At 33.8% G+C, this 14639-nt stretch overlaps 1 protein-coding gene across 4 annotated transcripts in view; it reads right to left on the bottom strand.

Annotated features, from left to right (window-relative positions):
* Nucleotides 1–14639, bottom strand: part of PPP3CB (protein phosphatase 3 catalytic subunit beta) — a 47042-nt gene that overhangs the window by 14732 nt on the left and 17671 nt on the right. For all 4 annotated transcript variants that reach the window (XM_074296845.1, XM_074296847.1, XM_074296846.1 and 1 more), the window contains exons 9-10: nucleotides 13334–13459; nucleotides 4221–4298 (exon numbers count right to left, since the gene is read on the bottom strand). In XM_074296845.1, coding sequence (XP_074152946.1) covers nucleotides 4221–4298; nucleotides 13334–13459 — 204 coding nt within the window. The remainder of the gene's footprint in view (nucleotides 1–4220; nucleotides 4299–13333; nucleotides 13460–14639) is intronic.

Raw genomic sequence — 14639 nt, 5'->3', positions numbered from 1 at the left:
ACAAATTTTATGATCATCATTATTTTTTTTAAAGTAGCACATTTTAAAAGATGTTAAATGAATCAATTTCACAGGATTTATATGTGCAGGCTATATGTCTTTTTTGAAAAGACAGTATATATTAAGGGCATTATCACTACAAAATACAAAGTGTATTCTCCTCTCCTCACCAAATACAATGAAAAAACAATTACTGTGACAAAGGATCTTATTAAACAACCTAACACATTCTTCAGTAATCTTATCAAAATGACTCTAAATTTGAAGTAGGGCTTTAAGAACTTCTTTCTTCCAGGAGGCTAGAGACAACTTTCCTGGCTTCACCTCATTACTTTTAACAAAGTTACTGCCTCCTTACTGCTGCTTAATGTCTTCCCTCATACCTTGCTTTCCAACTTTGTTCCAATGCCAGGCAGATAGCAATTAAGTTTATGGTGGTGACAGATAAGTCAATGAGAGGGAATGATAAATATCTTTCATCCTACTCTTACTTTTACCTAACCCACCATAGAAGGGTGAATATAAGAAAGGGATCAGGAAGGAAGAGAAAAAGAAGAAACTAGGCAATGGGAAAGAGAAGGAAAAAAAGGAGAAAAACTTGGGCCAACCAACTTATTATTTCTCTCTAATATGCTCTTGTTGCTTGCCAAGAGCTTCCCTGATCCTTCCTCAGTCTTTAGGATCTCAGCCTACTTCTTCCCCCCCCACACCCCCCAGCCTTGATATTTATAATAGCCCCACCCAAAACCCCTTGTAGCTTGGAGTCAGTTATGTACTTATTGCATGGTAGGCAAAGATGGGCCACCTGACTCTTGCTGAAGAGTTGTAACATGGGGGAGTCACTCTGGCATCTAAAGTTAGCACACTGAATATATTTTCCCATAGAAACACTGTTATAAATATGCTTTAAAAAAATCATTATGATCAAGTTGTATTTCTCCCTAAAATGTATAAATGGCAATGATATAAGAATTTCTATACCATTCATATTAATAGGAAAAATTCAAATATGACAGAAATTACAAGATGCCATGAAGATAGTTTAGCAGATTTTATCATTTACTCATGATTAAAATTCTAAAAAAAAAAAAAATCAAGTATAGGTAATTCCTTTCTTACTATGATATAGCATATCCAAAATTAAGGGCTGAAATCATACCCAAATGTAGAAACATTAAAATTGTTCCCATTAAAAATAGGATCAAGGCCAGAAAAACCATAAAGTCTATTTAAACTAGAAATGTTGGTTTAAAAACCCCCACAACATTATAAACAAATAAAATAGAGGGTGTTCCAAAAGTTTTAGTGTAGTTAACTTTAAATTACAGTAAGATTTTTGAGAAACTCAAAGTATAGGAATTAAAAACAAAACTTTTTATAAATGACAATAGATACTTTAAAAATTCAAAAAAATAAAAGCAAAACATTACTAGAAATAATTCAAAGTAGAAAAAAAATTTTTTTTTAAAAAAAGAAGAAAATGAGGGGGAAAAAAAGGGGAACTTACGCAATGTTAATGGTAAAAAAAATTAAGAGTCAGCACAGCTTAGTGGATAGACAATAACCTCAGAAGAGGGAAAACTTGGGTTATAAGTCCCTCTTCTGACACAATGTTTTGGCTGTGGGATCCTGAGAAAGTTATTTTACCTCTACATCCATGACAACTGAATAGAACTATAAACTACAGGACACTTGCGGAAATGCACTACCAGAAGGTGATACTCTGTGGATTCTCCCTTACCACTATAAACACAAATCTAGACCAAAAAAAGGGGGGATAATCACTGAAGAACTGAGTAAACAGAAAAACATAATGGCACTGAATGGGACAATTATAACTATCAAATCCTCAAATCCTCTTGGCAAATAGATTGAGGTATAAGTGATGACTATAAATATTATAATACTTCTTTAATACATAAATTTAATGTAATCCCAATTTAAATCCCCATGGTATTATTTAACAAATTAAAAGTCAAATTTATCTGGACAAACACAGGCAAATACAAAGAGCTGTAGAAATCTAGTCCCCAAGTACATAATTGGTTGAAAAAAATCAGATGGGAATATGCTTTCCTAAAAAAAATTATTTTATACTTATTTTCCATATATTTTCTCCTTACCTATCTCCATGAATATTATTTGTCTTCTCAATAGAATGTATGGAACAGGGACATATGATTTTTGTCTTTATCTCTTTAGTATCTAGCACAATACAGGCACATAGTAGGTACCTATTAAATTCTTGATGAATGGAATTACATCAAAGAAGGGTGTAGTGAACCCACTAGCTATCAAAACTTTTTTTTATTATTACAATTATCAAAAATGTTTGCCATTAAGATCCAAAAAACTGAACCATAGAAAATGTATCAGAAATAGTTTAAAATTATATTCTAAGAAGTTTGATGGGCTAGAAATAACAGAAAATACAGGAATACTTAGCAGTGTCAGCAAATGGACTAAAACTATGATAGAAATAAACTCTAGTTCATCGAACTTAGCTTTGTAGGAATGACAAACTCATTCCTATCAAAGAGAGGGCACTGATGGTGATGATGACTATATTAAAACAAATTAAAATGAACAACTTTAGCACAATGAAGACTAAATATCATTTAGTCAGGCAGATACTCAAAGAGTAGTTATCCTGTATTTGAAAAAAGGTTAAAGGGGGGGGCAGGGGAATGTACATGACAGGCACCAATCATAAAAGCATATTATCAAAAAGTATAAAAAATTAACAAATACATGAAAATTGTAAAGATTTTTAACTAGGTAAAATAGGTCAGTAGAAATAAACTGATAATCTAAACACTAAAAAAAATTTCATCCTTTCTAAGAAATACAGAAAAATTGTAAAACTAGTATTGATGAGATCAAACTGTGAACAAAAATTACTGATACTACAAATTGGTTCAATTATTCTGGAAAGCAACCTGAAAACATAACAAGAACTACAAATATGTTCATACTCGATTCCTATTTATCTTTCTGGGAGTTTCTCTTTATGAAGTTAAAAAACAAAAACAATACACCACCTATCTGGATAAGCATATTCATAACAGCATAATTTTTAAAAAATGAAAAAAACTGAAAAGAACTCAAATACTCAATGCTAAAGGAATGAATGGTTAAGCAAAAACTACAGCTATAACATGATGGAATATTATTTATCTATTAAAAAAGCCAAAAATGTGAGCTCCACTAATAAATGTATCTGTTTTATGAAATATCACTTTATTACTTCAAGGAATTTCATCAGTGTGGTAACTCTCTCTGGACTGACTGAAACCTTGTTTTTTTTTATAAATGGACCAAGCATTTGTGACAATTTTTTTTTTAAATTAAATAAAAAATTTTAAAAAGCCATCATCCTACACCCACAACCTGGTGAAGATCCTTTCCAAACTTAGATAAGAAAATCTGTAAGGAAAAAAAAAAAAAAAATCTCACACACACACACACACACACACACACACACACACACACACGCAAATGTTCCAAATTTTTCCACTTATGTAGAAACTATAAAAATTCATATTCTATTGGGATAAAGATCAAAAGTGGCATCAAATGAAAATAATTTAATGTTTATATTTAATTCAAATAACTTTAACAAAATTGATTTTAAAAAATAAAACAAAGTAGTTAGGCACTATATAGTATGATTAGTGACCTGAGTTAAATAAGTGTTTACGGGTAAATCTGGGACTTTCTAATTATTATTAAATGCATTGTTTCCAGGGGAAAATGTTTTTAGAGTCAAATTACCAAACAAAAAGTGAAATGTGGAATGTAATGAATTTCTAGATTGAGGTTGTTTAATGCTGGCTTTCAGAAGAAATAGTGAAGAGGCAGAATTTTGATATGCTAGAAGCATAACACACAGTGGTAATCAGGAAGCACTTTATCATCCTTCAATTCCTTCACTTTCCTTCCTTCTAGAGGAACCAATCTTTCCATCTTCCCTTACTTTCACAACCTTTATTCTTCCCTTCCAAATCTCATCACCTTTACCATACATCCCTACAAAAGTAAAATGCTTTAAATTCATAAAACAGAAAAAAATCTAATTGTTCTGTCTTTCTGGGAGTACAAATTCTCTGAGAGCAATGACTATTTTTCCAACAAAATTTTTTTTTTTTTTTTTTTTTTTAAATAGAGCCTGGGTACTGAAAGAATGATCTAGGTAAAAGCAGTAAAAATAATATTCATACCGTCAAATTGATCTTCACCTTCAGTCATTAGTTCATCATCAGAACAAATACTTAGAACATTTACCAACATCTCTGTCACTAAAAAAAAAAAAAAAGAGAGAGAGAGAGAACAAATTACATTAGCTAATTTACACATATTGTCATAAACATTCATATGTGATAAATCAATTTTTCAACTAAGGTAACTGTTCTAATTATCCTAACATGCTTTTGGGATATATTAATTATTTTTGTGACATTTCAAAAGTATCCAGTAAACAAATATATTTCTGTTATAGTGATTATAGAACTTAAAAGAGTACCAGATTTGAGAAACACAGGGCCTGAATTCTTGCCATTTTTTCTATATGTGCTCTGAAATAAGTCCCATAATCACTCTACGTTTCAGTTTTCTCATCTTAAAAAGTGAAGAGCTTGGACCAAAGCAAGTCTGCTTAAATTTTTTCTATTCACGACTTCTTTTCACCTAAGAAATTTTTAGGGGATCTCTGGTATACAAGTATGTAAAACAGACATACAAATACAACATTTACTGCTGACAAATCCTAATTCTGTGACACCACTTTCCCCCGTTCAGTTATATGCCCCACATGGAGTCACAACCCACTTTAAGAAGCCCCTTTAATAATTCATGAGGTGCCCGACTCTTCCTTGTGTGCTGGGGATAACTCTGAGGAGGACACTTAGAAGCTTGGGGAAATCCTGTGGAAGGGAGTGCCTGACAGAGGACAAAGGTGAGGAGGAAGTTCTTTTCAAGCCTTTTAAAATGCTGGAACCCAAGCACAGATGCACTGGTTCAAGGAACAGCAAAAAGCCCATGCTGGATGAACCATTAAACATGAGAAGGGGGTAAAGTTTTAAATATGGAAAGGCCACATTGTGAAGGGCTTTAAATGGCAAATAGAAGAGTCTATATTTGCTCCAAAGAAAACCAGAGAACTACCCAAATTTAGAGAATATGGAAATTATCATTATCAAATCTGTTTTAGGAAAAGAAGCACTAAGACCAAATAGGAAGCTATGATCACAAATGTCCAGCTAAGAGTTCATAGAAAGAGTGGTTGTAGAAGTGAGGTTGGATAGAAGATAGAAATGGCTAACTAGAGTGAGGCGAAATGGGAAATTATGGCTAAAACTAACCTAGAAGACTTGAATGATATTTCTAAGACTAACTCAAGAAATAATTTAGCATTTGGGAGAAAGAGATTAGGGAAATATTCTAAGGAGCATAAATATTAGTAGTGGATCTTGACAAATACTCAGAAGAGTTTCAGAGAGAGAAAAACACAATTGAGAATAACAGGGTTTGGAAAAGCTCTGTGTCCCATGTAGAACCAATTCCCAAGTTCTTATGAAAAAAACTGTATAAAAATCCCCATAGAAAAGTGAGCATATGGGAGGTGAGCAGGCAAAGCACTTAGCAAACCTCAATGTACTGCATAAATGTCAGATGATATTATTGAAAACCAAAGCTTCTGGTGCGTACAACAGATCCTACAGCAAAAGGGGGGGTAAGGGGAGTGGGGGGGTGCCTCACAACACTAGAAAACAGAAAGGTATTGTGGGGTGTTTTCTGTGAGGCCCTAGAGAACTAATCACCAGTTATTTATCTACTCAAATACCCCAATATCACCTCCCTTCAGACCCCTAGAGAATGAGGGTCTCCAAAGGAAATGATGTTTCCCCATCAAATACACTTCTCATTTTAAACTCACTTAAACGCTCTCTTTCCATGCTTTAGTTGCTTTTTTTTAATCTGCAAAAGTGTGATTGGATTTGACCTTTATGGCCTATACCCATTATCTTTAAATCTATGATCCTATAAAACTCATTCTCCTTCCATTTTCTTACACTTATAATATCCTGGATCTCCTAGCAAAACACTGCAATTCTGACATTTTTACCAGAATATTGATACTCTTCTCTCATGTCCCAAACACACTAGCAAGGAGAAATAGGCAAAACTGCTCCTCAATGTCACTTCAGACAACCGTTAGATATTATCACTTCGCAACCTCTTCTCCTTTAGAAGTTTCCTCTATCTTTACCTATTCAGATCCTAGATATTGTTATCTACCAGATCATTTTTTAAAAAATATGCTTTTTATTTTCAAAATATAATATGCAAAGATAGTTTTCAACATTTATCCTTGAAAACGTGCACCCTTGTGTTCCAAATTTTTTCTTCCTCCCTTTTCCCCACCTCTCCCCTAGACAATAATGTGTTAAACATGTAAAATTCTTCTATATGTATTTCCACAATCATAATGTTGCACAAGAAAAAACAGATCAAAAAAGAATGAGAAAGAAACCAAAAGGCAAGTAACAATAAAAGGTAAAAATATTATGTTGTGAACCACATTCAGTCCCCACAGTACTCTCTCTAGGTGCAGATCCCATTTTCCATCACAAGATCATTGGAACAGGCCTGAATCACTTAACTGTTGAAAAGAGCCATGTCTATCAGAACTGGTCATTGTTTAATTTTGTTATTGTGTACAATGATCTCCTGCTTCTCATTTCACTTAGTATCAGTTCATGTAGGTCTCTCCAGGCCTTTCTGAAGTCATCCTGCTGATCATTTCTTACAGGAAAATAATATTCCATAACATGTATATACCATAACAGCCATTCTCCAACTGATGGGCATCCATTCATTTTCCAGTTTCTTGCCATTACAAAAAGGACTGCCACAAACATTTTGCACATATGGATCTCTTTCCTTCAAGATCTCTTTGGGATATAAGCTCAGTAGAAACACTGTTGGAGCAAGGAGTATGCAGTTTGATAACTCTTCGAATATAGTTCCATATTACTCTCCAGAATGGCTGGAATGTATTAGCGTCCCAGTTTTCCCACATCCCGTCCATCATTTGTCATTACCTTTTTCTGTCATTTTAGTCATTCAGAGAGGTATAAGTTAGTACCTCAGAGTTGTCTTAATTTGCATTTCTCTGTTCAAGACTGATTTAGAGCACTTTTTCACATGACTAGAAATGGTCTCAATTTTTTCATCTGAAAATTGTTATCACTCTCTAGACCATACTTAATCCTTTCTTAACCTGCCTTCACATAGTTGGGACTTCAATAAACACATGGATTTCCCTTCAAATACAAGTTTATCAACTTCCTTAGTACTCCCCATTCCAAAACTATCTTTACTCTACCTCAGCCACAAACAGGGATAAGGATACCTGTATCTTCCATTATGCAAAACTACTCTACCATAACCTAGAACTTTGAAATTCCTCTGATAACCTATCCTTAGAATTTGTTTTCTTCTTGACCTATTATGCTTCTTCATTAAAAACCTCAAGTCATTTCACTCCTCCAATCTTCCCCCTCCCTATCTTTCCAATCCATCTCTTTCCTCTAGCCTTATAATCAGTTCAATAATCCATTGTTTTCTACCTTTTTCCTATCACCCTCATGCCTTGCCAAACCCCAGCTCTGGATTACTTTCATCAGTCATTTACTCTGTTCGCATTTGCTTGCTGCTGGAGGAAATCTGAAATGAGGACTGGGAAGATTCACTACAAATTTATGTTAACAAATCTCAACTGAGCCTTCACTACTGTGTAGTCTACATGACTATTGTATTTTACACTGTGATTGATCTACCAGACATCCAATCTTCCCACCTCACTCTCATTAGAGAACCTCCTCTCCTACTATATTGAGAAAAAGAGAGACCATACTGTGTAAATCAGTAATATTCTTTATTTACATCTTAAAACTTCTCTAGATTATTCTATTTTTCTTTTCTTTCTTTTTTTGCTGAGGCAATCGGGGTTGCACAGGATCTGTCTTTCTGTCTCTCACAGACACACAGACACATACACACACACACACACACACACACAAACACACACACACACACACACACACAGTTAGGAAGTATTAAGCATCTGAGGGTGGATTTGAACTCAGGTCTTCCTGACTCAAGCCAGGAGCCAGTGCTCTATTCACTGTGCCATCTAGTTGCCTCATTATTTTATTTTTTTTGTTCTATACTCTGACAAAGAATAATTCCTTTTCCTTCCCAAGGTTAAGCTCTCTACTTTTACCCTTAATTTCTATCCCATACTCAATGTACTCTGGGCTTTAGGATCAGAGCTTTAGAGAAAATCATCTAATTCTCTCACTTAATATGAGGATTGGGAAAAGTTAAGTGACTCACGAAAGTCACAGAAGGAAGGTGGCAGTCTGGACTTGAACGAATTATTCTATCAGCAGACACAATGCTCTATGCTCTATATTACAATGCCAAGTAATAAAGCAAGAAATTAAAACTTTTTCTCTTTTCATGGACAGCAGTGGAAAACTGACATTGTCACCCCTCATTCTCATTAAATGAATAGCTATCGTCTTTTACTGGAAATACATCTCAGATCTTTATGCTACTTCTAGGGCACAGGACATCAGGGACGATAAGATGCAGCCCAACCCACAAGATGCCTTTCCATTACTCTCTGAGCCACCTACAACTTCATTCTTATGAAATCAGTATTCTAAGATTTCCAGCCATATGTCATCACCAGCAAAATACTGGCGTTTCGTAAAACAGGCTTATGTGACAAGGAAAAACTCAGAATCACTGAAATCATGCACTCTCTCCCCAAATATAATGCTGCTTGCCTTATTCCTCCCATTCTAATGGGGCCATTTGAAGTGTTTATCTAAGATACCTAAAATCACTGTGCTACCCAATGAAATACATGTCATAATTTGTAAACTGTTTACATCATTCATCCAGTTAATGTTTCTTGTGAGAGTTTCTAGGTCAATTTCTTTGCACTGACTATTTCTCAATGCAATCCTCAAAATGTAACATAAAAAGAAGCAGAGACCATATCTTACTATCCATTTTGGAAAATTATTATCTTTTGCAAAAACATCAAAGAAAAAAAACCAAAAATGGTAAGCAAAAAAAATAAATAAAAAGAGCCCTAATATAATGGATATTGTCACTTCCAATAGACCTTCTTTTGAATATTTGAAAAGGCCACAGTCTAAACTTCTTAACTTAATCTTAAGTGCCACTTTCACTTCTTCATCTAGCAGGCAATCAGGTTCCTATGTGTTGAGTGTTGGCTCCATTACTCATTAGGGAAATCTTAATATAAATGACGTGTCAGATCTGCTACAATTAATGTCTCTCCGTTATTTTCATTCCCCTTCCACTTATGATGACTGAGAAATGAGCTAGCTTACCTGATTACAAGATTTCTACAGTCTCATTTACTCTTTCACTGTTTTTTTTCCTCTTATTTTCCACTATAACAATCTGTAAAAGAACTTGTATTCTACACAAATGCAACTTTGTGGTATAGAAGAGTCACTGGGCTTTATAAGTTTATGTAAGATGGACATAAGCTACAGATAGAAGTTCAAGCTTCCATTAAGTAGGAAAGGCTTTGAATGTTGTCCTAGGAAGAGACTACTGTATTAAAAAAAAAAAAGGGATCTTGCATAGCAACTAGGGTGATGAATTATTGGACTGTGATAAGGAAGAAAACAAAGTAGCCCTCAATCCTATGAAAATCTTTTTACAGTGACTTGTTATAAGAGCAAAAAAGGGAAGGTAGAGCATGCTAAAGACCACCTATCTGTAATATTATCTATAAATATTAAAGTAATTGTTGGGACTCAACCCAAGATCTTGTCCAAAAATCTACTACTAAAGGAGGTGAAATATATCTATAGTGCCATTCTTCCTTAACAATGAATAAAAAAGCATTTATCAAATACTTACTATGTATAGAAATGCAACTAGAATTCAGAGAAGTTCAAAGTTCCTTTTGAAGAAGTGACTAAAGGAACTATGCAAGTTGGTTATGTTGTTTGCACAAAGGCAACAATAAGCAATTTATCTACTTGGTCATTCCTTTTTAGATAAATAGGCCAAACTCTTTTGTAAAATTACAGATTCCTACCAGGAGATTCTGAACTGTTTGGGGGCTTAATGCAATTAGCACAATGCTATTTAGAAACAAAAGCACCTCCAAGGCAATCCCAGTAAACTTTGGGTAGAAAACGCCTTCTGCATCCAGAAAGAACTATGGAGATTGAATGTAAATCAACACATGCTATGTACACACCTTTTTTTCTGAGGTTTTTTCTCTTTTCTCCTGTGGTTTTCTTTCCTTTTTGTTCTAATTTTTCTCTCAATATAATTCATAAAGAAATATGTATTATAAAAAAATTAATATGTTTACCAGAAACACATAACACAAAAGCACATAGCAACTCAAACTTAATATTTCTTAGAAATATTTAGTTGAATTATAATAATAGCTAACATTAATTTACAATTTTTATATTTTCCAAGCACTTTACATATATTATCTCCTTTGATCCTCACAGCAACCCTGTTAGGTAACTATTATTTATTATTCCTATTTTATAAAAACTTACTAGCTGTGTGACCTAGGCAAATCACTTAACCCTGCTTGCCTCCGTTTCTTCATTTGTCAAATTAAAGGAAATGGAAAACCATTCTAGTATCTCTACCAAGAACACTCCAAATGGAGTCAAAACTGAACAGCAATATCAATTTTATAGAAGAGTAAACTAAGGTACATAGAATTTAACTGACTTCACCAGGGTCAGAGCTAATGCCTCAGGTAGTATTTGAACTTAAGTCTTCTAAGTTAACACTCTATATACTCCATATCCACTTAGCAGCCAATCATCGTGTAAAACTGTTACTACAATTCGGAGGACAAAAGAACTCAGAAATCAATTATGCTAGCTAAGCTAAATATTTTAAACTCTTTCAAGAATCAGATCGGGAGCTTGCACAAGATCTTAATCTTTTCTGGATCATGTATTCCTTTTGTAGTATTGTGGAGTCTAAAGAACCATTTACAGAATGCAGAAAACATTTGGAATTTGGAAGAAAAAAATACAATAACAATGAAATATTGTTATTAAATTTTTTCTTAAAAATAAGTTCGTAGACCCCAGTAAGAATCTCTAGATTAGAGATGACTTCTAAGGCTATTTATTCCCAGTTCAAAAATTCTAATTCCATGAAATTCTGGTAATAAGAAATAAACTAGTTTAAAAATAACTGCTGCTGCCCTTTTTGTAGTGGTTGGAAACTGGAAATTGGAGAATGGCTGAATAAATTGTGGTATATGAATACTATGGAATATTATTGTTCTATAAGAAATGGCCAGCAGGATGCAGAGAAGCTTGAAGAGATGTACATGAACTAATGCTAAGTGAAATGAGCAGAACCAGGAGATCATTATACATTTCAACAACTATACTACATGATGCTCAATTCTGATGGACATAGCTCTTTTCAACAATGAGAGGACCTAAATCAGTTCTATTTGATCTGTAATGAACAGAACTAGTGACACCCAGTGAAAGAACACTGGGAAATGAGTATGGACCACAACATAACATTTCCATTCTTTCTGTTAATGTTTGCTTGCATTTTTGTTTTTTTCTTGTCAGGTTAATTTTACCTTCTTTCTAAATCTGACCTTTCCTGTGCAACAAGATAATTGTATAAATAGATTGTATTTAACATATACTTTAACATATTTAACATGTATGGAACTACCTGCCATCTAGGAGAGGGGGTGGAGGGATGGAGGGGAAAAGTTGGAACAGAAGTTTTTGCAAGGGTCAATGTTGAAAAATTACCCATGCATATGTTTTGTATATAAAAAGTTATAATAAAACACTGCTGTTAGAAATCATTAAATAAAAAAACCATAAAAATAAAATAACTCCTGCTATTTCTACTTCCTATCTTGTCTTTCAAGCAAGAAGAATTTAAATTAAATTAGGAGGATGTATTTGGCAAAAGTATAAAGGGAATTAGCAGGATTCTCTTCCCTCTCCATATAAACATCAAAATATGATACAAAAGTAGAAAGGCTCAATCATTCCATTAGGAAATTTTGCTTAACACTTTTTCTGGGGGTGGGTAGAATGTGAAGTTAGTGGAGGATTTGGTTAAAACTGCTGTCAAAAAAACAGAGTTTCGATTTTTTTTTTTTTTTTTAAATAAGATGGTTTAGCTATAATACAACCCAGAGCTACGGAAATAAATTAAAGCCTCTCTATGATGTCCTTTGGCTCTATGATTCTATGACAGAGCTATTCAGCTAGTCCAAATAAAGATGATTTTACATGTAATAGAATCCTTGCACCTCAAGCCCTTATCTGGTTGGCTCCTGAAATACTATAGTAATTCTATCTCCATGTTACATTAATATTGAACTTATAACCATTAAAGACTGGCATGCTGTCTGCAGACAACCTGTTAAACATTCAGTTTTGCATATTGGCTATGTCTTTCAGTACCAAAAGCAGCCTTGGCATAAGCAGTACATCCTGTACAGAAAGAACATTGTGTAACATGGAAGAAGTGAGGAAAAAAATAGAGGGGAAACTGGAACACAATGTTTTACTACCGCCCCATTTCTCTTATACTATTATATTCTACATTCAAAGAAACTGAAATACTTCCTATATAATCCTATTCTAGTAGTGACAAAAAAGGATAAAAAATAAAGTAGTCCTAAATATTCTAAAGGACACCATACCAAAGTTTTACAATATCATTTGGGTCCTTTCAAAATTCCATTCTTTGTAGAAAGTATATACAAATTGTTAGAAAATTAGTATTTTAAATTCTGTATTATTAATTTTAATGTATGAGAAGTGAAGAAGGGTAGAAGCTGAGATTATATATTCAGAACTGCTGAAATGACTAATATTTAAAAATCTTCAATCTTGCATCCCAGAAAATAAGACTTATACAGAAGTCACTTCCAGAGCAAAGCCATCCCACCACTCCTTCATATAAGATTTAAACTAAACAAAAAAGAAAGAAAACCCAACAGCTGTAGACAACACTGTGCTATTTTTAAGTCTTCTCCCAGCCCCCCAGACATCCTCACATGGGGGCTGTAAACAGCTAACTAAAATATCTTTGAGGCTCTCTCCTCTCCACACACCCACTGACATAAGAACTGCACCCATGGTGAAACCATACTTCATGTTCCTCTAGGCAAGTATCAGTATACAAAAGTAAATTCAAGTAGAAGTGGCAGTAAAATTGTTCATTACTGCTATGTAAATCATACCTTTTTCTCCAACAAATGGTAGTGACCATGTGAAGACGTCCATAAAATTGGGTAACCAGTAAGGATGTGGAGAGCAGTTAAACTGTCGAATATTCATCACATTATTTTCATATTTTAATACAGCAGCTGCAAAATAAGTTTAAATGTCAAAGTAAGAATTTTTAGCTTCAGCACAAAACGTAACAGAAAAATGGGAAAATATTAAATTCATTTTTTGGACTGTAAGGGAAGGATTTGGGGCTATGACATTCTTTTAGAAAAGGGAAAATGGCCAATCATATCTTCATTCAGGTCTAAGAGCAAAATGCCTGGTTTCTTTTAGGAATTTTCTTTTCTCAAAAAAATTAAAAAAATTTAAAAATTTTGTTTTCTCCTTGAGATAATTCAATGATAAATATAAAGGGTTAGAGTATGTGGGGGTAGGAGAGAAGTTTCATAAAGACTTCTTGAGCTGTAACTAATAGCAGGTAATTTTTTAAAAGTGGCCAAGCTGCATTTAACTTAAATCCACAAATAATTAAATAATTCAATTTTAAAATGTGCATATTTCAATAAATTAGGGGGAAATAAGGGATAAAAATCACTGAAAAAAAATTGTGTTTTGTTTTTGGAGGGGAGGAGTCTAGTAAAATACAAAAGTGGAAAAAAACAAAACAAAACACTAAACCCTTGGAAACATAATCCCAACATACCTTTCCAGACTTATCTCAGACCACTCTCCTGGATACACTCCGAACTCCAACAAGACTAGTCTATTTAGAATTTTCTGAATATGTTCTATGAGTTCCTATCTCCAAGGTTTTGTTCAATGCCATTTCTTGCACCTTGAATGTCTAACTTAATCTCCCCTTACCTGTTGTTGAAGGCTCGGATCAAATGCCTCCACCCCATCATGAAATCTTCCCCAATCTAGAAGTACTCTTTCCTTTTATCTGAACCCTGTTTGCTATACACTGACTGCTTACTCTGAATTAGATATTTGAAGGTCACATTTCATCTACTAGACTATAAGCCAAATGAAGATACAGATGATGTCCTGTATTGTCATGGTAAATACCCTTAGCAACCATCAGTGCCTTCCACAAGAAGTCTCAATAAAAAATTACTTAATTTGAATCTCAATTTTCGATTTTGAAATTTTGAGTCTTCAATGAGAATAATATCTTAAAAATAAGATTAACTAGAAAATCTGTCATTGGCTTTTATTCATGTATTTTTTGGAGCCCTGGCCTCAAGGGTCAGAAGAACTGATTTCTAGTCCAGCCTCTGTCATTTCCAAGCAATGGAAAACTTAGCAAAGTCAATA

The sequence above is a fragment of the Sminthopsis crassicaudata genome, chromosome 2 (genome assembly GCF_048593235.1).
Source record: "Sminthopsis crassicaudata isolate SCR6 chromosome 2, ASM4859323v1, whole genome shotgun sequence".
In the NCBI taxonomy this organism is placed as follows: domain Eukaryota; kingdom Metazoa; phylum Chordata; class Mammalia; order Dasyuromorphia; family Dasyuridae; genus Sminthopsis; species Sminthopsis crassicaudata.
This window is presented reverse-complemented; position numbering and strand designations above follow the sequence as displayed.